At 67.0% G+C, this 21,863-nt stretch overlaps 8 protein-coding genes across 8 annotated transcripts; 5 read left to right on the top strand and 3 right to left on the bottom strand.

Moving 5' to 3' along the window:
- Nucleotides 1-109: 109 nt before the first annotated feature.
- Nucleotides 110-4,913, top strand: MICPUCDRAFT_47739 (uncharacterized protein; the record flags this gene model as incomplete). Its single annotated transcript, XM_003060084.1, has 3 exons — nucleotides 110-700; nucleotides 876-1,009; nucleotides 1,453-4,913. 3 exons carry the CDS (start codon nucleotides 110-112, stop codon nucleotides 4,760-4,762), a joined length of 4,035 nt encoding a protein of 1,344 aa, XP_003060130.1. The 3' UTR covers nucleotides 4,763-4,913.
- Nucleotides 4,914-4,918: 5 nt separating this feature from the next.
- MICPUCDRAFT_65524 (uncharacterized protein) lies at nucleotides 4,919-6,586 on the bottom strand. The gene is given in 3 exon segments (XM_003059797.1): nucleotides 4,919-6,032; nucleotides 6,224-6,337; nucleotides 6,339-6,586. The coding sequence occupies 1 exon segment, from the start codon at nucleotides 5,851-5,853 to the stop codon at nucleotides 4,966-4,968; it is 888 nt and encodes a 295-aa protein (XP_003059843.1). The 5' UTR covers nucleotides 5,854-6,032; nucleotides 6,224-6,337; nucleotides 6,339-6,586; the 3' UTR covers nucleotides 4,919-4,965.
- A 770-nt stretch (nucleotides 6,587-7,356) lies between these two features.
- TUBG (tubulin gamma chain) lies at nucleotides 7,357-9,300 on the top strand. Its single transcript, XM_003060083.1, has one exon. It carries the CDS (start codon nucleotides 7,707-7,709, stop codon nucleotides 9,135-9,137), a length of 1,431 nt encoding a protein of 476 aa, XP_003060129.1. The 5' UTR covers nucleotides 7,357-7,706; the 3' UTR covers nucleotides 9,138-9,300.
- Nucleotides 9,301-9,370: 70 nt separating this feature from the next.
- On the bottom strand, nucleotides 9,371-10,400 carry MICPUCDRAFT_34311 (Drug/Metabolite transporter superfamily; the record flags this gene model as incomplete). The annotated part of the gene is made up of 1 exon (XM_003059796.1): nucleotides 9,371-10,400. Exon 1 carries the CDS (start codon nucleotides 10,358-10,360, stop codon nucleotides 9,371-9,373), a length of 990 nt encoding a protein of 329 aa, XP_003059842.1. The 5' UTR covers nucleotides 10,361-10,400.
- Nucleotides 10,401-10,531: 131 nt separating this feature from the next.
- Nucleotides 10,532-11,472, top strand: MICPUCDRAFT_65518 (uncharacterized protein; the record flags this gene model as incomplete). The annotated part of the gene is made up of 1 exon (XM_003060082.1): nucleotides 10,532-11,472. One exon carries the CDS (start codon nucleotides 10,532-10,534, stop codon nucleotides 11,018-11,020), a length of 489 nt encoding a protein of 162 aa, XP_003060128.1. The 3' UTR covers nucleotides 11,021-11,472.
- A 475-nt stretch (nucleotides 11,473-11,947) lies between these two features.
- On the top strand, nucleotides 11,948-12,430 carry MICPUCDRAFT_59575 (uncharacterized protein; the record flags this gene model as incomplete). Its single annotated transcript, XM_003060081.1, has 1 exon — nucleotides 11,948-12,430. One exon carries the CDS (start codon nucleotides 11,948-11,950, stop codon nucleotides 12,122-12,124), a length of 177 nt encoding a protein of 58 aa, XP_003060127.1. The 3' UTR covers nucleotides 12,125-12,430.
- On the top strand, nucleotides 12,429-14,508 carry MICPUCDRAFT_40636 (uncharacterized protein; the record flags this gene model as incomplete). Its single annotated transcript, XM_003060080.1, has 2 exons — nucleotides 12,429-14,388; nucleotides 14,465-14,508. The coding sequence occupies 2 exons, from the start codon at nucleotides 12,429-12,431 to the stop codon at nucleotides 14,506-14,508; spliced, it is 2,004 nt and encodes a 667-aa protein (XP_003060126.1).
- A 1,051-nt stretch (nucleotides 14,509-15,559) lies between these two features.
- On the bottom strand, nucleotides 15,560-21,804 carry MICPUCDRAFT_59573 (dexh-box helicase; the record flags this gene model as incomplete). The annotated part of the gene is made up of 2 exons (XM_003059795.1): nucleotides 15,560-21,533; nucleotides 21,758-21,804. 2 exons carry the CDS (start codon nucleotides 21,802-21,804, stop codon nucleotides 15,560-15,562), a joined length of 6,021 nt encoding a protein of 2,006 aa, XP_003059841.1.
- Between the last annotated feature and the right edge of the window lie 59 nt (nucleotides 21,805-21,863).

Raw genomic sequence — 21,863 nt, 5'->3', positions numbered from 1 at the left:
GCGCCTCGCGCGAGTCGCCGGCTCCCCGCTTCGGCCGCGCCGAGGATCTGATCTGAGAGGCCGCGGCGATCCTTTTCTCTCTCGAATCGAATCCCCCGCGGGCCCCGGCATGACGACCGCCTCTCGCGCGAGCGAGGCGCAGCCTCTGCTGAGGCGCGAGAGACCGTCCGCCGCGGCGCGCGCCACGCGCGCGTCGCTCGTCGCCGTCGCGATCGCGGCCGTCCTCGCGGCCGTCGCCGTCGCCGGAGTGTCCTCTCGCTTCAATAATGTCCTCGCGTCTTCAAGCTTGGGATCGCTCGACGCCGCCCTCGGCGACGCGGGCGCGCCCGCGCGATCGCTCCACGTCGGCGCGCGCGGGCACTCGCGCTTCCACGCCGCGCGCCTGGGAGAAGAGGACGCCGAGCCCATCATCCCGCGCGCGTCCGCGCCCGAGCCCGCGGACGACCCGGACTCGGACGACGACGCGCGCGCGATGGGCGGATTCCGCGCGACCGCGCTCGACCCCGCGCGGTTCGACGCGTTTAAAGAAGGCGTGTCGAAGTCGTTTCACGCGTACCTCACCGACGCGTCGTGCGCGGCGGACGACGACGCGAAGCGCTGGCTCGACGACGGCTTCGACGCGACGCTGACGCGCGCGCGACGCTCCGACGACGACCCGACCGCGACGCGGTTCGAGTTGTTGATGGACGTCACCAAGCCCGTCCAGGCGCGTTCTAGTATCCCACACTGGTTCCCATACGACCGCGTCGACGTGGTGAACGCCGATCCTTAAGGACTTTACTTCCCGGCGCATCTCTCCGCCCAGGGTCCCTCGCTTTCGATCCCCGCCATCGACGCCTTTCAACTCCGCCACTGACGCCTTTCAACTCAAACAGGGACCTCACGTCGCCGTCTTCGTGACGGGCGCGGACGGCTCGCCGCCGGACGAGCTCGTGTCGATGCAGCCCGGCGCCGGCGTGATGCCCGCGTCGACGTCAAACGCGACGTACGACGTCTCCTTCTTCCCTCCGTGCGTCCGATCGCAGATGGAGGCGGCGGCGAAGGCGGATCCGCTTCCGTTGGAGGCGACCAACCGCGCGTCGTACGATAAGGTTTTATCTCACACTGGTCCCCGTACGACCGCGTTCGCGTGGTGAACGCCGATCCTTAAGGACTTTTCTCGACGTGTCTCTCCGCCCAGGGTCCCTCGCTTTCAATCCCGACACACCTCGACGCCTTTCAACTCCGCTTCTGACGCCTTTGAACTCCACCCCTGATCCTAAACCCGAAGGCGGTGCGGGAGACGTACCCGGCCGGGTTCGGGCACTGCGAGGACGAGAAGGGCGAGCACGCGGCGTGCGTCGCGCCCGCGTCTCTCACTCCTGTGGTGACGGCGACGGCGACGAAGGACTCGCCCGACACGCACGCGGAGATCCCTGACACGGCGACGACGACGACGGACTCGCCCGACAGGCGCGCGGAGATCCCTGACCCGGATGGATCGGTCATCGAAGTGCTGCACGCCGTCGGCACTCCCGACGACGAGTGCTACCACATCCTGCCCGACGGCTCGAAATCTGGAACGATGCCGTGCCCCCCCGCGGATTCGATGGACTCCATGCCGGGCTCCACGATGGACTCCATGCCGGGCTCCACGATGGACTCCATGCCGGGCTCCACGATGGACTCCATGCCGGGCTCCACGGTGGACTGCGTTGTACCCCATTGGTGCTCGACGTACCCCCCGGAGATTGCAAAGGGTAAACCGGAATGCCAGTGCCCGGAGTCCATGCACCCCATGCCGGGCTCCACGACTACCGAGCCGGAGGTCCCGACTACCGAGCCGGAGGTCGAGCCCGAGCCCGAGCCCGAGCCCGAGCCCGAGCCCGAGCCCGAGCCCGAGCCCGAGCCTGAGCCCGAGCCCGAGCCCGAGCCGGCGTCGACCGCGGAGGACGCGGCGGCGAAGCAGAAGGCTCTCGACGACGCCACGCCCGAGCCCGAGCCCGAGCCCGAGCCCGAGCCCGAGCCCGAGCCCGAGCCCGAGCCCGTGCCCGAGCCCGTGCCGGCGTCGACCGCGGAGGACGCGGCGGCGAAGCAGAAGGCTCTCGACGATGCCACGGCGAAGGTGCGAAAGTACGCGAAGCTGCGATCGGTGTTCCTCCGAGCGATGAAAGCCGCGAAAGCCGCGCGCGGGCGCTTCTTCGGCGCTCGCAAGGATTTCTTCCAAGCGGGCGGACCGAAGGAGTTCAAAGCCGCCATCGCGGCGAAGAAAGCCGCGGAGGCTGCGATGAAGACGTCCGCGGCGGCGGAGGCGAAGCTCGGGGCGCTGCACCTCGGCCACGCCAACGCGCGCGAACACGAAGCCGCGGTCGTCGGCGGATGGATTCGCGAGGGTAAGACGGGTCACGGCGTTCGTCGCGGCGGCGGCTTCACCGTCGACCCGAACGAGCACGAGTTCGTGTCCTACCTCGGCTCGAACGACACCACGCCGCTGCCGAGCGCGTGGCAAGTCGTGCCCGAAGATGTCATGACGCACTTCCCGGCGAGGAACCAAGGCGGGTGCGGCTCGTGCGGATCCTTCGCCGCGTCCACGATGCTCACGCTGAAGTACTGGAAAGAAGTGCACGAACGCGGGTTTGGCTACGAACACGACGGCGAAGTCTTGATGCCCGTGCTCAGCGCGCAGGCGTTCACCGGGTGCGGCGAACAGAAGAAGCTTCCCCCGCTGAACGTCTTCAATTTCGGTCAAGGCTGCTGCGGATCTTCGACGCGGATCTTCGAGTTCCCGATGTATTACGGCGTCCCGACCGAGGCGTGCGATCCGTACACCGCGGGCGACATCGGAGGCTGCCCGGCGTGCATTCGCGCGAAGGGCATCCAAGTTCGCGATCCGGTGTGTCGCGCCGAGTGCCACCCCGACGCCGCGGCGAAGGGTCACACGCGCAGGGTCGTGAAAGCGATTCAACACGAGCTCGGAGACACGTGGTTCTCCACCGGAGACACCGAAGGCAAAGCCGTGCGAAACTTCCGAGGCGAGGACAACATCATGCGCGCGATGAAGCAATACGGCGCGCTCGGATGCTCCATCTCGGTCCCGAAGTCGTTCACCGATTACGGCGGCGACGGTTGGACGGACGAGGGCGTCTTCGTGGACGTTCCGAACAACCCGGAGGATAAGGCGGGATCGCACGCCATCGCGTGCTACGGCTGGGGCACGACGCCGTCCGGGATGAAGTACTGGAAGTGCTTGAACTCGTGGGGCACGTGGGGCGCGAGCGGCAGAGGCGAGTTTTGGATCCAGCGCGGCGTCGACAAGCTAGGCCTCGAGAACAGCGACGAAAAATACGGCTCGACTCTCAAGCCCGGGTACGAGTCGATGACGCACCCGTCCGAGAATCTGATTCTTCACAACGGCGGATGCTACGACGTCCAGATCGACGTGAACGACGTGTTCACCCCCGGACACGTCGCGGGCCCGGATCCCCCGTCGCCGCCCCCGCCCGCGGCGCCGCCGACGCCGTCGAAGAAGTTTTTCAAAGTCACCAAAGGGACGTGCGAATCCAACGGGTACTCGATCGTCACCGACAAGGAAGAGTGCGTCCTCGGCGCCAAGTCCGTGGGCATGGACCTGTACAACGGCCGAGGCTGGATCGACTTCGATCCTCCGATGTTCAAGGACAAGCCCGCGGGTTGCGTCGGATACGGAACGGTGTTTCCGCAGCCAAACGGGTGGAAGTACTCGATTCACGTCACGGAAGACCAGCGAGGCAACATCACGGAGTGCGGAGGCGCGGGCATCGAAGACACGATAAAAACGGACATCGAGTGCGTCTGCAAGGACGCGAGCGCTCCCCCGGACGCGGCGCCGCCCGCGCCGGTGGCGCCGCCGACCGCGGAGTCGTCCGGTTGCGTCGACGTCGTCGTGAAGACGAAGACGACCAACTACCACGCGGCGAAAAACATGTACTGGTACGTGGACGACACGCCCGACAAGACGCACCACTCCGATCACATCGCCCCCGGCGCGATCCTCCCCGCGGGCGTGGACTCGCTGCCGTTTTACGGTCCGGACACGACGTACGAACAGAAGATGTGCCTCCAACCCGGGTTGCATTCCATCACGCTCGTGGATCACTGGACCGGCGGCGGGTGGGAAGGCGGCACCGTGGAAGTCATCGAAAAGAATTCCGTCATCATGCAGCCGATCACCGTTCTCCCCGCGATTCGACACGAGTTCAAGTCGAAGGAGGACTGGCCGCACGTGGACTCGACCTCGAGAGGGCAGGCGAACGGCAACTTTGTCGTCGGCGCGCCGCATCTGCCGCCGGCGATGCCGGCGCCGCCGGCGCGGCCGTCGCTCGAGGCCGAGCAACCTTTCGTGAAGATCGACACGATGACGTGCGAAGCTCACGGATTCAGCACCATCACGACGCAGGAGATGTGTCTGCGCGCCGCGATACACGCGGGCGTCGACATCGTGGGCAAGAACGCGCCGCCCAGGTACCAAGGCGGGTTCGATCAGGCCTCTGACTGGACTAATCTCGGCGCGTTTAAAGTCGCTCCCGCCGGGTGCATCATGTCCGGAACGTCGTCCAGCCGTAAGGCGTATCCGAACTACGAGGACGTCACGTGGACGCTCAAGGTCGCGCCCGAGGCTCGCGGCGGCGGCGCGTGCGGCAGCGACGCGCACATCAGCAAAGTCGACGGCAACTACCAGCGAAGCATCTGGACGAGCGTGAACTGCATGTGCGCGAACCACGAGTCGAACGAGTGGGAGAATTAAATACGAATGAGATGATGAACGGAGTGAGACGACGTACTACAGGTTACAGTACGACGAAAGAGATGATGAACGGAGTGAGACGATGTACATAAGACGAAAGAGATGATGAACAGGGTGAGACGATGTACATACGACGAAAGAGACTGTGAAGAAGTGAGAGAAAAAAAATCGCCGTAAAGATGCGCGCGTTCGCGACGCCGCGCTCAAAACTCAAAGTGCGTCCGTCGGCCGCGCTGCTGGAACTGCTGAAAGTGCCGCGCGCGCTGCTGCTGCTGCCACTGCTGCTGCGCCGCCCTGTGCGCCTCCTCCGCGGGGTCGCGCTTCGGCGCGACGCACCCTAACCGTTTGTTCACGTGATCCCTCGCTTCCGTCATCTCGTTCATCTTCCGCGCCGCCCTCGACTTCCCCGCCTCCGTCGCCTTATCCGGGTGCCACTTCAAAGCCGCTCGCTTGTACGCCTTCTTCACGAACTCGCACCGGCGCTCTTTCTCGAGCTCGTGCAAGTTCTCCGGCAAGTCCAGCATCTTCGAGTGATCCCGCGAGTTATCGTGCTCGTGCTTCGCGCGGTTCGCGGCGGCGAGCTTCTCCCCGACGTCCCTCAGCGCCTTCGCCGCGTCCGTCGACCCTCTGCGCGCGTCCGGGGCCAGCAGCTCCTCCGCGGCGTGAAGATCCGCGAGCGCACCCTCCGGGTACTTATCCCGCGAGTGCACCTCCGCGCGCGCGACGTGCGCCCTCGCGCGCGCCCTCGCGTCCGCATCGTCGCACGACCGCCGCGTCTCTCGGGAGTCCTCCGGCTTCGCCGCTTCCGGCGACGCGGCGCCGGCGCCGCAGCCGACGGCGGCGAACGCCTTCTCGCACGCCGCGAGCGCGAGATCGAACGCTCGCATCTGCGCGTGCGCGACGCACCGGCGGCTCTCCACGTCCGCGAAGACGTTTCCGACGCCGTCTCGCACCCCGAGCCCGCGGATCGTCGCGGACGCGCGCTCCACCGCGTCCAGCGCCAGCCTCGACTCGCCGCGGTCGAGCTTCGCGTCCGCGTCTCGCAACTCCTTCTGGACGCCCCTCAGCGCCTCGTACGCGCCTTTGAACATCGCGCCGTCGGGGTCGGCGCGAACCGGCAGCGCGACGAACCGCAGCGCGGTCTCGACGTCGCCGCGCCTGATCGCCGCGTTCGCGCCGACGCGCGCCGCGAGCGCGCGCGTCTGCCCGCGGCGCCAGTCGCCGTGCGTCTTCCCCGCGGCTATCGATCGATCCGCCGCGCGCTCCGCGGCTGAGCGTCGTTCCATACGAAGCGACGTCGGGGTGGAGTTGAAAGGCGTCAGTTGGAGTTGAAAGGCGTCGAGGTGTGTCGGGGATTGAAAGCGAGGGACCCTGGGCGGAGAGAGACGACGGGCAAAGTCCTTAAGGATCGGCGTTCACCACGCGAACGGGGTCGTATGGGAACCAGTGTATAGAACGTACCCGTCGACGCTCCCGTCGCGTAGTGCGCGTACGCGAGGGTCGCCTTGCGCAGCGCGTCCACTGGGTGGCCCGCGCGCGCGGCGGCGGCGTCCGCTGCGGAGACGGCCGCGATCACGGCGTCCCAGTCTCCGGCTTCGATCGATCGCACGACGGCGTCGCGCGTCGCGGCGTCGAACGGCGACGCCGACGATTCTGACGATTCCAATTCCGATCCCAGCATCGTCACGAGGTCCTCCAGATCCTCCCTCTCGCGGTCCCTGCGCGCGCGTCTCGCGCGCAAGACGTCAACCTCGCGCTCGTGCGCGACCGCGCGCTGCTCTCGCGTCTTGTCCGCGGCGACGAGCGCGCGGGAGTGCAACGCGTGATGCGCCCGCAACAGCTCTTTCGCTTCGTCCATCTCATCGCCGTCGAGCGCGATGCGCGCGGGATCTTCCGCGTCCACGCCCTCGCCGACGATCGCGCGGACGTAGTCGACGTACGCGCTCTCGTGGTCCTTCTCTTCCGCGGCCGCTTTCCCGCGCGCCAGCAGCGCCGCGGGTCCCGGAGGCTTCGACCTCGACGCGCGGACGCGCGGTTTCCGATCGTCCGGGACGTTCCCTTCCCACTCCGATCGAAACACCTCCGCGAAGTGCGCGACGTGTTCCAAGGGAAGCGCGTGAAGGTACACGAACCTCGCCGCGGCCGCGCTCGCGTCGTCCCCGCGCAAGAAGAACGCGGGCTTGTCCACGCGCTTCTCCTTCCCGGACGCCTTCCCGGTCGTCACGACCTCGATCTCGAACCGATGCAGCGGGACGTCCTCGCTCGGAGCGAGGTCGTCGTCGAGCGACGCGGACGCGGAGGCGTCGTCGGAGTCCCACTCGTCGTCCGCGCGCGTCGCTCGCGGGAGCGACGACGTCAGCGCGACGAGGAGGAAGAGGAGCGAGAGGGAGAAGACCGATCGCCGCGGGCGACCGAGCGACGCCGTCGCCATCCTCGCCGTGTGTGTGAGTGTGTGTGTGAACTCCCGTGCGCGGTGAGTGGCGGTCGCGTCGTCGTGCCCATAACCTGCTCTTCTTTTTGCCTCCATCGTTCTTCTCGAACAGAAGTTCAAAATCGACTTGACATCCCCCGGGGTCCGCACACGCCGAGGCGCGCGGACGAGACCGCGCCGCACGCCACCGTCTCGCGCCGCGCGTCCGTCGCGCGCATCGCGCGCACGTCCTCGGCGACGCGACGCGCGCACGCGGTTCGCGCGCCGCATCTCGGCTCCTCCCCGCATCTCGGCATCTCGTCGCGCGCTCTCTCCACGCAACAGCGCAGGAGGGGCGGGAAAAGAAGCGCGACGAACGAGGCGCGCGAGCGGTCGGCTCATCGGAAGGAGACGCGCGCGCTTTCGTCGCGGCGGGGGGCGCGGCTCGAGGAGGCGGGCGGGCGGCGTCCGCGTCGCAGGAGGAGGAGAAGAACGCTATAGGAGGGACGACCGCGAGAGAGATCATCGCGCGCCATGCCTCGCGAGGTCATCACGCTCCAAGTGGGGCAGTGCGGCAACCAGATCGGCACGGAGTTTTGGAAGCAGCTCTGCGCGGAGCACGGGATCGGCAAGGACGGCATCCTCGAGGAGTACGCCGCGAACAACCAGGCGGGCGATCGCAAGGATGTCTTCTTCTACCAAGCCGACGACGAGCACTACGTCCCGAGGGCGCTCCTGCTCGACCTCGAGCCGAGGGTCATCAACGCGATTCAAAACAGCGACCACAGAAACTTGTACAACGCGGAGAACGTCTTCATCTCCTCGCACGGCGGCGGCGCCGGGAATAACTGGGCGTCCGGTTACTCCCAGGCCGAGGCGGTGCAGGAGGAGATCATGGACATGATCGACCGCGAGGCGGACGGGTCGGACTCCCTGGAGGGGTTCGTGTTGTGCCACTCCATCGCGGGCGGCACCGGCTCGGGGATGGGATCGTACCTCCTGGAAGCGCTCAACGATCGCTACGGGAAGAAGCTCGTGCAGACGTACTCCGTGTTCCCGAACCAGCACGAGACCTCGGACGTCGTCGTGCAACCGTACAACTCGCTGCTGACGCTGAAGCGCCTCACGCTGAACGCGGATTGCGTCGTGGTGTTGGATAACACCGCGCTGAACCGTATCGCGGTGGATCGACTGCACATTCAAAACCCGACGTTCGCGCAGACCAACTCGCTCGTCTCCACGGTCATGGCGGCGTCCACGACGACGCTGCGGTACCCGGGGTACATGAACAACGACCTCGTCGGCTTGGTCGCGAGCTTGATCCCGACGCCGCGGTGCCACTTTTTGATGACGGGGTACACGCCGTTGACGCTGACGGAGACGAACGCGCAGCCGGCGGTGCGAAAGACGACCGTGCTCGACGTCATGCGACGGCTGCTGCAGACGAAGAACATCATGGTGTCGTCGCACTCTCGAGGGAAGGACTTCTCGCAGTCCAAGTACATCTCCATCTTGAACATCATCCAAGGGGACGTGGACCCGACGCAAGTGCACAAGTCTCTGCAGAGGATCCGAGAGCGCAAGCTCGCCAACTTCATCGAGTGGGGGCCCGCGTCGATCCAGGTCGCGCTGTCTCGGAAATCGCCGTACGTCCAGACCGCGCACCGCGTCAGCGGGCTGATGCTCGCGAACCACACGTCGATCAGGCACCTCTTCACGAAGTGTCTGACGCAGTACGATAAGCTGATGCGTCGCAAGGCGTTTCTGGACCAATACGAGCAACACGCGATCTTCGCGGACGGGTTAGAGGAGTTCGACGACGCGCGCGAGGTCGTGGAGGGGCTCGCGGAGGAGTACGCCGCGTGCGAGAGCCCGGATTACATCAAGTGGGCGTCGGGGAAGGAGAACGAGCGGATGCCGGGCGAGGCAGGGTTGTACCCGGGGGGAGGACGAGGCGCGTTTTAAGCATCGAGTTTCGATCGACGCGCCTCGATGACCGACCGATCACACGTCGAGCGCGGCGCTAGAGACGAAGAATGTAATGCAGCACGTAACGCGAGAACGAACGTCGCGACGTGCGCGCGGGCGGCGAACGATCGTTCGAATGAAGTTGAAGTTTCTTCGCTCGAAAATAAATCGTCCTCCGCTAACCTAGGTTTTTTGTTTAAAAGGGGCCGGGCTCGTTCGCGCGTCCTCCATCACACCTTCTCGCTCATCCTCCCACCCCCCAGCGCCGAATTCCCGACGCCCTCCCGCTTCCCGCGTCGGTCCCCCGGCGCCTTCTTCTTCGCGCTGCTGTACCACGCGACGCCGACGATGGTGACCGCGTACCCGAACATGCCGACGACGCTGACGGGATTCTTAAACAACAAGATGGACACGACGACCGCCACCGCGCCCTTCGCGTTCCCGAGCACCTGCAACGTCAGCGGGGACGTGCACTTCGTGACGAGGAAGTTGGTCAGGTTGACGCTGAACGCGAGGACGCAGTTCAGGGTGATGATGAAGAAGAACCGCGGCGATTCCGCGCAGTTGTCGTAAAACACGCCGAAGGCTTCGGGTTCCATCACCGTGGACGCCACGGACAACACGGACAGCGCGATCGGCGACATGTACAGCAGCAAGTTGATGGAATCCATCCGCTCGCTCTCGTTCGACAGCAGCATCCCCTGGATCACGGACTTGAGCGCGCGACAGAAGGTCGCGGTGACGCACGCGAGAAACCCGAAGAGATGAAACAGCGGCTCGGCGCGTGACGCGACGACGATGCCCAACACGATCGGCACCAGCGTCGCGTACACCTGCATCGTCTCCTTCTGTCGCATGATGCACAGCGATAACACCGCGGTGAAGAAGGGCGTCGTCGCGCCGATCGCCTGGTTGAACGACACCGGGATGTGCTGCAGGGAGACGTTGCCCGCGACGACTGAGGCGACGAAGATGACCCCCAGCACGCCGATCTTTCGAAGGTGCGCTCGGTTCTTCACGCTCTGCCTCGGCGCGATCCCGGACGCGCGGACGATGAGCGAGAGCAGCGCGCACATCGCCATGTGGCACGTGGTCAAGAACACCGGGAAACGGAACCCGTACACGGAGAGGAGGTACTTGTTCAGGAGGATCACGCCGATGTTTGAAAAATACCACGCCGCGATCATGCCGACGCTGTGCGCGGTGTTCGCTGCCGCCATGTTGCCAGCTGGATCGAAGCCGGCTCCAGCGGTCGAGGCGACGTGGAGGAGCCTCGCGACGGGGGAGAGCGACCCGGGGGACGTGTCCGCCCCCCCTTGCGGGTGCGATCGCCGCGGCGCTATGGCGGCGGACGCGAAGACCGCGGCGAACGATCGATCTCGATCGATCTGATGTGCGCGTCCGGGACGCGTCCGACGATGCGATGTCGTATCGACGCGGTCGCGCGCGCGCTCGCCGCTCGACGACGCGCGGCGTATCGCGGACGCGGCGGGCGCTCGAGAGGACGCGCGCGCGGCGAAGGCTCTGCTCGGCGCGACGACGGGTCCCGCGAGCGCGCGCGGGCGGCGCGCGAGCGGAGGTTCCGAGCGGTTCCGAGCCGCCGGGCGCCGAGGTGTGACCTGAGGGGACCGCCGCGGATAGGACGCGGACGGACCCGTCGTATCGCATTCGTCGGCCGATGCGTTTTTCTCGTCATCAAATACGGTGTATTATCTCGGTTCGCTAAAATACAGAAGACGCTCCCTCCCCCTCTCGTCCTCTCCCGCGAGCGCGCCGCGTCGTTCCCCCGACGCGCGCGCGATCGATCCATCGATCGATCCATCACGCGCCGCCCGTCGCTTCGAACAGCGCTCGAATCTCGGCCACCACCTCGCTCGTGAGCTCCGCGGTCATCGCCCCGCCCGGGCCCGCGCGCGCGCGCACGGCTTGCACCGCGCCCCGCAACCGAACCACCGCGGGCGGCGTCGCCGGCGGCTCCTCCTCGGACGCCGCCGCGCCCTCGGGGCCGGGGCCGGGGCCGGGGCCCGGTCCCGGTCCCGGTCCCAACGATTCGCGCGCGACTTTCCTCAACAGCGCGCGCGTCAGCTCCGGCGTCACGCGTAACGTCCCGGGAGCCGCCCCCACGCCGCCGGCGTCCACCCCGCCCAGCGCCCTGCCGTGCGTCGCGAGGAGCCTCCTGAACCGATCCTTGCACGCGATCGGCGCGCGGTGGACGTTATCGATCGACCGCGCGGCGGACAGCGCGGAGGACGCGACGTTCCACGCGCCGCCGCCGAATTCGTTCACGAGCGCGCAGAGGACGACGTCCTCGCCGCCTTTCCACTTGTTAGAGTCACCCGCACAAAAAAACAATCAGACACGCACACGCCCGAGTAGTTTGTCAAGTCATAACGCGAGCGATATAAGACGTGGGGAGCCCGACGCGGTAGATAAGAGGTGGAACGGTGTAATTTGAGTGATGCAGACGGAACAGACTGATGATCGAAGTTCTGGGCCCAGTCGATCCCGAGGGCGACGCAACCGGTGCGACGATTCAGGGAAGGAGACAGGGAAGTTTCGGTCGACCTGACTGACAGCTGTCGCTCGCGATCTCGTGATTTTCGGACCGACACGGCAGGGAAACGCTTTCTGAGCCGTCTCACGCGAGCGTCCATCAGCACTCCGCGCGCGCCACCCCACCGCACGCGCTGAGTAGAGATTCTCAAGGCAGCGAAGACTGGGACTCCGAAGGTGCGCACACGGCTTCAGAGCGCGTTTCGCTCGACACGCGCGCGCTCGTGTCCGGTTCGTTCCCTCGCTCGCGGAAAATGAGCAATCGCATCTCTCGCGGCAGCGCACTTTTCGCGAGATGCCGATGGTTCGGGCGCGACGACGCACGGCCGACTCCGGGCTCGCTCGGGAACATCCACATCGCCCTCGCTCGCGCGTGTTTCGATTTCTGCGCGACGTGTTTCGGTCCCGCGACACGTTTCAGGCGTTTTTAACCGCTCGCGTGGGCTCGCGACGGGCGCAGTCCGGAGCCTTCCGCGAGTCCGGAACTTGAGAAAGTTTTTCCTCCTGCGTTCGTCCTCTCTCAGATCCTCGCTCCGCGACAAGGGACGACCGCGCGCGCGTCGCGGCGACGTGCACGACGAAGACGCGCACCTCGCGGACGTTCGTGAGCTTCCATTAGCACCTGCCCGTGGACGGCGTGGACGGTGTGGACGGCGCGGACAGGCAGGAGCCCGCCCGCGGTGAAAGTTAGGCACCCGAGTTCGAGTTCGCACAGCTGGCATCTCCCGACGCGCGATGGCGGCCGCTCGAGCAGCCGGTCGTCTCAGTCGACGTCTCGGAGCGGCGCTCCGTGACACCGCGATGAACGCCGCTCGTGACTTCACGCGCATGGGCTCGAGCCGAGCTCAGAAGGCGACGGCTGTCAAGCCGTCCCCGTGCATCCTCCGCGCGCCGAAGAGAACTCCGACGTCGACGTCGGCGACGCCCGCGCCGACGCTCGCGCCGACGCCCGCGCCGACGCCTGCGCCGACGCCCCGGTACATCCTCCGCGCGTCGACGAGAACGCAGACGTCTACGTCGGCGACGCCCGCGGCGACGCCCGCGGCGACGCCTGCGGCGACGCGCGCGGTCGCGCAGCAGCCCGTCTCCTCGCGCACGCGATCGGGGGGTCGCGGCGGAGGCGGAGGCGCTGGTTTCGACGCGGACCCGGTAGAGTACATGACTCCCGCGTTCAACGCCGCCTTGACCCGCCTACGCGACGGTGACGTCGGTCGCGACGACTCCGCGCCTCCTCCGCCCGCGAAGAGGCGCCTCGCGGTCGAGTCGCTGAGCGAGCTTCCTCCTCTGCCGCGGAGATCGTCGCCGCGACTGCAGCCGTCCGCGCTCGTCGTCACACCCGCGGCGCCGATGACGTCCGCGACGCCGCGGCCGTCCGTAGCGAGGACGCCGTCCGCGGCGAGAAAGGCAGTGACGCGCGGTGCCCACTCGGTGGTTCAGGACATGCACAGCGTCGAAACTCGCAACTACGACGCGGGCAAGGTGGCTCGGCAGAAGCGTAAATCCCCCGATGAACGCAGGCGTGACGATGCTGCCGCCGCGGCATCTCGCGCGGCGAATGCCGCGCGAGATGCCGAGGAGCAGGAGGCGTTCAAGCTGAGATACGAAACCATCGACGAACTGCGCGCGGCGTTCGAAGCGGACCCGCTGTCCGATGACGAGTGCGTCAGAGACATCAAAGCAGAGCACGACGCGATGGTCGCCGCCGCGAAGAAACGCGCGGCTGACGAGGCCAAGGATGAAGCCTCCCGATCGGTTCCCAAGCCCGCAGAACTGAAGAGACGCATACTCACGCCCGAGGAGCGCGCCCGCGTCGACAAGATCGACGCGCCGTGGCGCGGCGTCGCGAAGGCGTACCTCGAGCACGACTGGCCGCTGCCGTTCTGGTTCTCCGCCGGCGCGCTCGCGCAGGGCAACGAGACGCTCGAGCTCATCGTCGAACAGTACGAAATCGACACCATGGACGAGCTCGGGCACTGGTTCGGCGCGATGTGCAGCGACGCATCCTTCGATGCTAAATCTGGCCGCTTTACGCTTCAGACGACAAATCGCGATTACGCCGATCTTCAACGCGCCAACCTCCACAACGTGCAGTGGAAGACCGTACCCAGACCTGGCGCCGAGATGGAGTCCGACTTCATCGAGAAATTCGAAGCCACGTGTTCGAACGGAGCAAAGTCTTGGAAGTACGCCATCACGACCACGCCCGTCGGCGACAAGAAGCTCCAGGAGAAGTTCTACACGAATCGTCGCGGCAAAAAGGTCATCCTCCCCAAGGACCTCGAGGACGACCCGCTGTTCCCGCTCGCGCTTACCGCCACGCCGTCGTGGATGGACGCGACAGTCGCCGGCGACGGGTCGCTGGGTGAAGGAATTTTCTCCCTCGCGTTCTGCGACTTCACGTCTAGCGAGCTGGACTGGTTCATCAACATCCTCGCCCGCCCGAGATGGAGAGACGGCACCGGTGCAGTCGTCCACGGCGCGTTCCCGGTGGCGAGGAAGAAGAAAGAGCGGAAAGGCCAGTACACGCTCGACATGACCGAAAAGTCTCTCAAAGACGCTGAGTACGCGCCGCGCTTCGGCTGCGGCATCCGCACGCACGGCATCCGCGTGAAGGAGTTCATCTACACCGCGGCTCTTCCGGTAACCCGCGCGTACCCGCACAAAGGCGTCTTCTTTCCCGACAACGACCTCTGCAGTGCCGCGGGCGCGTGGCGATCCCGCGGCGAGTCGTTCACCCAGATCATCGTCGACGGGGTCATCCGCGGATTCAGCCTCGAGGAGTTGCAAGCCGAACTTCTGCGTGCGACGGGGTTGAACTTCACGGCTGCCGACCTCTTCGGGATCATCTCGAAGCCACTGCTCCCCCCGGGCGAAAGTTCGGGAAGAAAGAAAGAGCTCGGAAAGCATCATGGCTTGGGTTTGCCCTTCCCACCGCGGCGGACGTGCGACAAGACCGGGAACGCGGACCACGTCAAGCACACGATGCACGACGTGAACGCGGCGAACGTGATCATCGGCATCGTTCGCAAGGGACACGAACACGCGGTACTGCACGGCGGCTTGGCTTGCGGCGGTGAAGATTCCGTCAAGCATTTCATCAAGATGCGCGGCGCCATGTACGAGGAGTACGGGTACATCTTCGACGCCAAGCAAGGGCTGTGCATCTTCCCCGGGGGCACGATCGACCGGGACACCACCAAGCTGCTCACGCAGGAGGTGTTAGACGCCCAGCAACGGTACCACACAGGCTGCGTCGAGAACGGCAAGTTCACTGCGCCGGAGCTCCTCCCTCGCCGCACCGATGCACAGCTCAAAGTGCAATTCGCGCCACTGCTCGAGGAGAAGCTCGAGGTGCGCGCGCTGATCGTGAAGCTCCAGGGTTGGAGCAGAGAGTTGAGACGCCCAGCCAGCAGCAACAAGGCAAGAACCTACTTCATCTACACCGATCCCGGCACCGGCACTGTCAAGAAGGAGACCCGGGACCTGAACAGCGCCATCAGGTGGATCATCGCTAACCAACCGGAGAACGCGCAGAAGTTCAAGGACTCGCTCACCAAGTACCAGCCGGAGATCGCGGAGCAGTTTGAGTGGACAGCGACAGCGACAGCGACGGCGACGGCGACAGCGACAGTGCCCGCGGGCGGTGCGGAGGGAGATGGAGATGATGCCGAGGGTGCTCGGGATGAAGACGAGATCGCCTTGACGCAGCCAAAGAAGAAACGCAAGACGAAGCGATGAAATAGGCAGAGTAAATCGCGACGATGTCGCGAGATAGCGTCGACAATCTGACGGAACCGGCGGAAACGAACGTGTAGACCATGATATGTAACGAAAACGAACGAAGATACGGGAAAGTGAGGGGATCCCTACCACGGGTGGGCGACGGACCGCGACGCCGCGGCGACAGCCGCCGCCGCCGCAGGTTTGGAGGGGTCCGCGGAGGCGCCGGGGGAGATGGTCATCACGCCCGCGGCGCCGGCGCCGGGCCCCGACGATCCCCCTCCACATCCCCCCGCGGCGGCGGCAGCGGTGGCGGCGGAGGCCTTCTCGAGCTTGCGTAGCCGACGACGCTCCTCGCGCTCGGGGTCGTCGCGCTTGCGCTTCTCCTTCTTCTCCTTCTTCGCCGCCGCCTTCGCCGCGTCGTCCGCGTTCGGCGGCTGCAGCCGCTGCCGCTGCTGCTGCGCGGTTCCGGTCCCGGTCCCGCCGCTGCCCGTGGACGCCGCCGCCTCGGCCACCGCGTCGAACGGATCCCGCGCCCTCAGCGTGAATTTCACCTTCAACGGCGCCGCCTTTGGCTCCGCCTCCTCCGCCTCCTCCTCCGCCGGCGGCGCGGGCGCCGGCGCGGGCGGCGGCGCGGCCAACGACGCGTAGTACGCCTCGATGCGCTCCTGCTCCTGACGCTCCCACTCGATCGCGGCCTGCGCCTCCGCCTCCGCGGCGGACACTTTCGCTCTGTACTCCTCGTCCGCGGCGCCCGTGTCCCACCCCTCGATGACGAGCTGGTCCTCCTCGTCTTCTCCCGCGGCTTCCGCCGCCGCCTTCTGCTTCTCCATCTGCTCGAGCTCCCACTCCTTCTCCTCGTACGCCGCGATCGCGTCCGCGGCGGCGTCGACGTCGTCCAAGATCTTGACCGTCTCTTCGAGGTAACGCACGGCGTACCGCTCCACGGGCGCGAGCCGCGCTTCGAAGCCTTCCCCCTTTTGCGCGCTCTGCCGCACCTTCTGGAGCATCTCCTTCGCGAACGCGTCGTCGCCTTCCAAACTCGTGTTGATCTTCTCCATCGCGAGGTCGCCGCCGGCGCCGGACGTCGTCGCCGCGGGCGTCCCGGGCGGCTCGCCGCTCGCGCCCTCGCCGCCGCTCGCGCCCCCGCCGCCGCTCGCGCCCGACCTCGCCGGCTTGGCGCCCTTCGGCGTTCGACCCGTCTCGTCGTCGTCGCGGTCAGGGTCGTTCGACTCCTTGACGTCGTCGTCAAAGTCGTGCGCCTCGTCGTTGTCCTCGTTGTTCCGCTGCGCCGCGGTCGCCTTGTCTTGGTCGTCCTGGGCTTCTTCCATGAGACGCACGACCTCGTCGTCGTCGCCGCCGCCGCCGCCGCCGTTGCCTTTTTTCTCTCCGCCGCCGGCGTCCGCCGGCCGCGCCGTCGTCCGCGACATCGCCTTGTCGAAAATGTTCATCGCCGCGAACCCAGCCTCGCCGCCGACGACGGCGGTCGCGCCCGCGCCGTCGTCGTCGTCTCCGTCGCCGCTCGCTCCGCCGCCGCCGCGCCTCCCCTTCTCCGCGTTGAGCTTGCTGAAGTGCTCCGTGTTGAAGTTCCCCGCCTGAATCGCGAAGTGATCGAGCTCGCGCTTTTGCATCGACTTCTTCAAGATGTTCTCCTCGATCGTGCCCTTGCACACCATCCTGTAAATCCGCACCGGGCGCGTCTGCCCGATCCTGTGCGCGCGGTCCTGCGCCTGCTGATCCATCGCGGGGTTCCAGTCCGAGTCGTAGAAGATGACCGTGTCCGCGCCGGTGAGGTTAATCCCGAACCCGCCGGATCGCGTGCTGAGGATGAAGACGAAGAGACGCGGGTCCGTGTTGTACCGCTGCATCAAGATCTGCCTCTGTTCCGGTCGCGTGCTGCCGTCGAGGCGGCAGTACGGGTACCCGTACAAGTTTAAGAACGCCTCGAGGATGTCGAGCATCTTCGTCATCTGCGTGAAGATGAGCGCCTTGTGCCCGCCGGACTTGAGCGTCCGGAGGAGCTGCGCCAACGCCTGGAGCTTCCCGCAGTCGAACTGCACGAGCCTTCGGTCCGGGAAGAAGAGCTGCTGTCGAACCGCGGCGGCGCGCAACGGCGTCAACGCGGGCGCGCCCACCTTCTGCGACCACGCCGCGCGTTCCGCGACCGCGGCGTTGATCGAGGCCGACGGCGCGCCGCACGTCATCGACGGCGGCGGCGCTCGCGCTTTCGGAATGGCAAACATAAACTGCGCGACGAGATCGGCGCACTCGAGCGCTCTTCGCGCGGGAGACTTGACGAGCTCCAGCAGCGCGGGCGCGACGGCAAACGGCCCGGCGCCGTGCGTCGCCGCCATCTCGTGGCACGCGTGCGCGGGATGCGGGATCGTCGCCGCGGCTCGGAGGTCCGCGCCGTACATCGGCACGCTGCGCATTGCGGCGGCGGCGGCGAGCGCGATGCGCCGCGCCACCGCGCGTCGCTCCTCCCTCGCCCTGACCGCTCGAACCTCCGCGAACAAGCGCACCGCCGCGTCCGCGGCGGCGGTCGTCCTTCCGAGCTTCTCCGGGGGTTCCATCGCGCGCGCGTACGCGCCGCCGAGGGCTAAGCACTCCTCGACGTCGCGCGGGTCCGACGCCGTCGCGGGGGATCCCGCGTTGAGGTCCTCGATCGTCAGCAAGTGTAACCCGCGCGGGGCGAAGAAGCGCGCGCGGCGCGGGTCCTCTTCTCGTTCGCGCGCGTCGTTCGCGACGATCGAGGGGACGCGAAGCGTCACTCCCGGGAGCATATCAAACGCGGACACGATCGGTCGTCCCGCGAATAAATCCGGGTGGTTGCACACCTTTCGAAGCTGCATCAGACAGTTGATGATCCCCAGAAGGTTCCCGGAGGACAACGTCGTGGACGTGTCCGAGCTCGCCATGTACTCCTCGTACAGCCGACGTTGACGCTTAGAGAGACCGCAGTGCACGACGTGCTCGGTCTTCCCCGGGAGGTTCTTCTCGACTTCCGACTTGAGCCGCCGCAGTAAAAACGGTCGCAACACGCCGTGGAGCCGCGAGACGAGATCCGCGCTGACGCCCTCGCCGCCTTCGACCATCCCCGTCAGCGGCTGCGAGAACCAGTTCTTAAACTCGCTGTGCGACTGAAACACGTGCGGCATCAGGAAGTGCATCAGAGACCAGAGCTCCATGAGGTCGTTCTGTAACGGCGTCCCGGTGATCAGCAGTCTTCGCTTGCTGTTGAAGTTGAGGAGCGTCTGCCACCGCTGCGACCGCCAGTTTTTTATCATGTGCGCCTCGTCCAAGATGAGGTACTTCCACTTCTTCCTGCGGAACACTTTCTGGTCTTGCGTGATCAAGCGGTACGTCGTGATGCACACGTGAAACGAGTTCGGCTTGCTCCAGCCTTGCCTCTTCAGCTTCCGCTCCTTCGCCGTGCCGAAATACGTCAGCAGCTTAAACGCCGGGCACCACTTTTTGAACTCAACCTCCCAATTCAGCATCACGGACGTCGGGACGACGATGAGGTGCGGGCCCCAGATCCCGCACTCGCACGCGAGGTACGCGAGAAGAGAGATGGTCTGGATCGTCTTCCCCAACCCCATCTCGTCCGCGAGGATGCCGTTCAGGGCTTTGTCGTAGCAGCTCACGAGCCAGTTGAGGCCGACGTGTTGGTACTCGCGGAGAGTGTGCTTCAGAAGAAACGGGACGCGGCACAGCTGTCCCGCGGTTGCGAGCGTGTTCCCCTGCGGCCGCAGCGTCGCGGCGTCGCCGGCGATGGCGTCGAGCGCGGACCGACGCGCCGCGGACGCGGCCTTCTCTTCCTCGGTCATCTCCGGCTCTTCGTCCCCGAGCGCGTCGACGCCGACTTCTTCTTCTTCCTCCTCCTCCTCCTCTTCCTCCTCCTCCTCTACTTCCTCCTCTTCTTCCTCCTCCTCCTCCTCTTCCGCGGCGGCGGCGCCGGCGTCCGCCGCGGCGTGCGCAGCCTCCATCTCCTGGTACCGTCGCATGAGCTCCTCGATCGGAACCTCCGCCTCCGCTTTCAGATCCGCCATCTCCTCGTCGTGGTCCATCTCTTCCCCCGCCGCGCGCGCCCGCCGCTCCTCCTCCTCCAGCGTCGCCTCGTCGTCCTCGTCGTCGGATCCTCCCTCCGGGGCGACGTATTCGTCCGCGTCCGCGTCGTTCGTCGCGGCGGCGGCGGCGGGAGCGGGAGCGGGAGCGGGAGCGCGAGCGTCGTCGTCGCCTCCGCGCCTGGAGCGTCGAGCCGCCGCCGCGGGGACATCGTCCACGATGTCCGCGAAGGTGGCCTCCTCGCCGTCGTCCTCCTCCTCGTCGTCCTCGGGCGCCTCCGTCGCGGGCTCGATCTCGGACTTGACCTCGGCGCCCGCGATCTCTTCTTTGACGCCGTCGCCGCCGCCCTCCTCTTCCTTCGCGGCCGCCTCCTCCATCTCGCGGTACCGCCGCAGGAGCTCCTCGATCGGAACCTCCGCCTCCGCTTTCAGGTCCGCCATCTCTTCGTCGGCGTCCTCGTCCTCCCCAGCCGCGCGTGCTCGCCGCTCTTCCTCCTCCAGCGTCGCCTCGTCGTCCTCTTCCTCGAGCTCGCTCGCGTCCGCGCGGTACTCCTCCGCGTCCGCGTCGTCGTCTCCCTCTCCTTTGACGATCGCGGTCCTGTCGCTGTGGCCGCTGTCCGGCGCGTCCTTGGTCGGCGGCGCCGGAAGGCGTTTCGGCGGCGCGTTCGCGTTCGCGTTCGCGTTCGCGTTCGCGGCGTCGGCGTCGGCGTCGCCGCCGAGTTTTGTCGCGAGCATCGTGGAGTACCTCTCCGTCTGCTGCATCATGAAGTCCAGGTGCTTGTCCATGACCTCTTTGCGCTTGGAGTCGATCGCGCTCTGGGCTTTGAACCGGACGACTTTCTCGATCTTGATCCAGAACTGCATCACCTCGCTCGCGACGCGTCTCGCTTTTTTTCTCGCCGCCGCGGCTTCGTCCAGTCGTCGCTTGATCACCCTGGACTCGAGGTCGAGGTTCGACCGCGCGACCGCGTGCGCCGCCTTCTTCGCGAGCTTCATTCGAAACTTCCTCTCGCGAACGAAATCCCCCGCGAGCCACTTCATCTCCTCGAGGAGGTGGTCCCAGTGCGTCTTGTTCCTCGAGGGCTCCGGGAACGACGGCATCGGTTTCGTCCGCGGCGGCCGCGTCACGATGTCGTACGATCGATCCAGCACCTCCTCTTCGTAGTGTATCCTCCGCGCCTCCGCGAGCGCCGCCTCCCTGGCTTCCTCGCGCGTAGCGTACACGATCGGCTCGTGCCCGGGCGGCAGCGCCGGCGGCGGCGGGCGCGTCATCCCAGCCACCGTGAGCGATTGCCGACGCGAGTCGGGCGCGCCGACGACGAGATCGACCTCCGCGCCGTCCGCGAACGCCCGCGCGTCGTCGTCGTCCGTGGCGTCGTCGCCGTCGTCGCTGCCGTAATCGTCGTCGTCGTCGTCGTCGTCGTCGTCATCGTCGTCGTCGCCGCCGCCGCCGCCGTCGACGATCGACCCCGCGACGGGCGCGCCGTACGATCGCAGCACGTCGCCGATCGGCAGGTCGTTCTCTCGCGTCAGCGCGGACACCTCCGCTCGCACGAGGTCCGCGTCGAGAGGCGCGCGCTCGAGCTCCTCCTCGAACGTCTCCATGTCGTCCGCCGCGGCGTCCTCCATCGTGGCGTCCATCACGAACTCCGCGTCGTCCGCGTCGTGCGCGTCGGACGGCTCCGCGCTCAGCGCGCGCGTGGACGTCGTCGCGTCGTCGTCGGCGTCGTCGGCGTCGGCGTCGTCGGCGCCGCGCGTCGCGGCGGCGACGGCCGCGCCGCCCGGCGCGGTCGGCTCGGTCTTCGCGCCGCCGCCGCCGCCGGCGGCGGCGTCGCCGTCGGCGATCGCCGCCGCGCGCTTGCGGAGCTCCGACGGCGGCGGCGCGGGGCCGGCCTCGAACGTCTCCGGCGGCTTGGACGCGCGCTTCGTCACTCCATCGCGTCCGCCGCTGGCGACGGCCGCCGAGGCGGGCCCCGCGGGGTGCGACGCGCTCGCGTCGCCCCTCGCGCGCGCGGCGAGCACCGACGGCGGCGGCGCCGGTCCCGCTTCGAACCTGGCGAGCGGCGCGGCGGCGACGACGGAGGGTGATGGACGCGTGAGGATCGGATCGAGCGCGGGACGGGGGCGGACCGCGCGACGATCGAACGATCGCGCGCGTCGAGGAGGCTGAAATCGAAAACGAAAAAAACAACAAAGCCGAGCGCCTCGAGGGACACGAATGGGGCGGCGGATCGCGCGCGAGGGTCGATCGATCGCGCGTCGCGATCGAGCGCGCACCTCGCGGGCTGCGGTCGCTCCCGCTGCGGCCGTCCCCCGCCGGCCATCTCGCCGCGAAGAGCCGCGTCCGCACTCCTTCTAATGCCAGTCGGCGAGGCTGCAGGTT

The sequence above is a fragment of the Micromonas pusilla genome, assembly GCF_000151265.4.
Source record: "Micromonas pusilla CCMP1545 genomic scaffold MICPUCscaffold_7, whole genome shotgun sequence".
In the NCBI taxonomy this organism is placed as follows: domain Eukaryota; kingdom Viridiplantae; phylum Chlorophyta; class Mamiellophyceae; order Mamiellales; family Mamiellaceae; genus Micromonas; species Micromonas pusilla.
The sequence above is the reverse complement of the archived record's forward strand: the minus strand, read 5'-3'. Positions and strand labels throughout refer to the sequence as shown.

Excerpts from the sequence above, each read along its gene's own strand:
- MICPUCDRAFT_65524 (XM_003059797.1), bottom strand. The coding sequence starts at position 5,853 with ATGTTCAAAGGCGCGTACGAGGCGCTGAGGGGCGTCCAGAAGGAGTTG.
- TUBG (XM_003060083.1), top strand. The coding sequence starts at position 7,707 with ATGCCTCGCGAGGTCATCACGCTCCAAGTGGGGCAGTGCGGCAACCAG.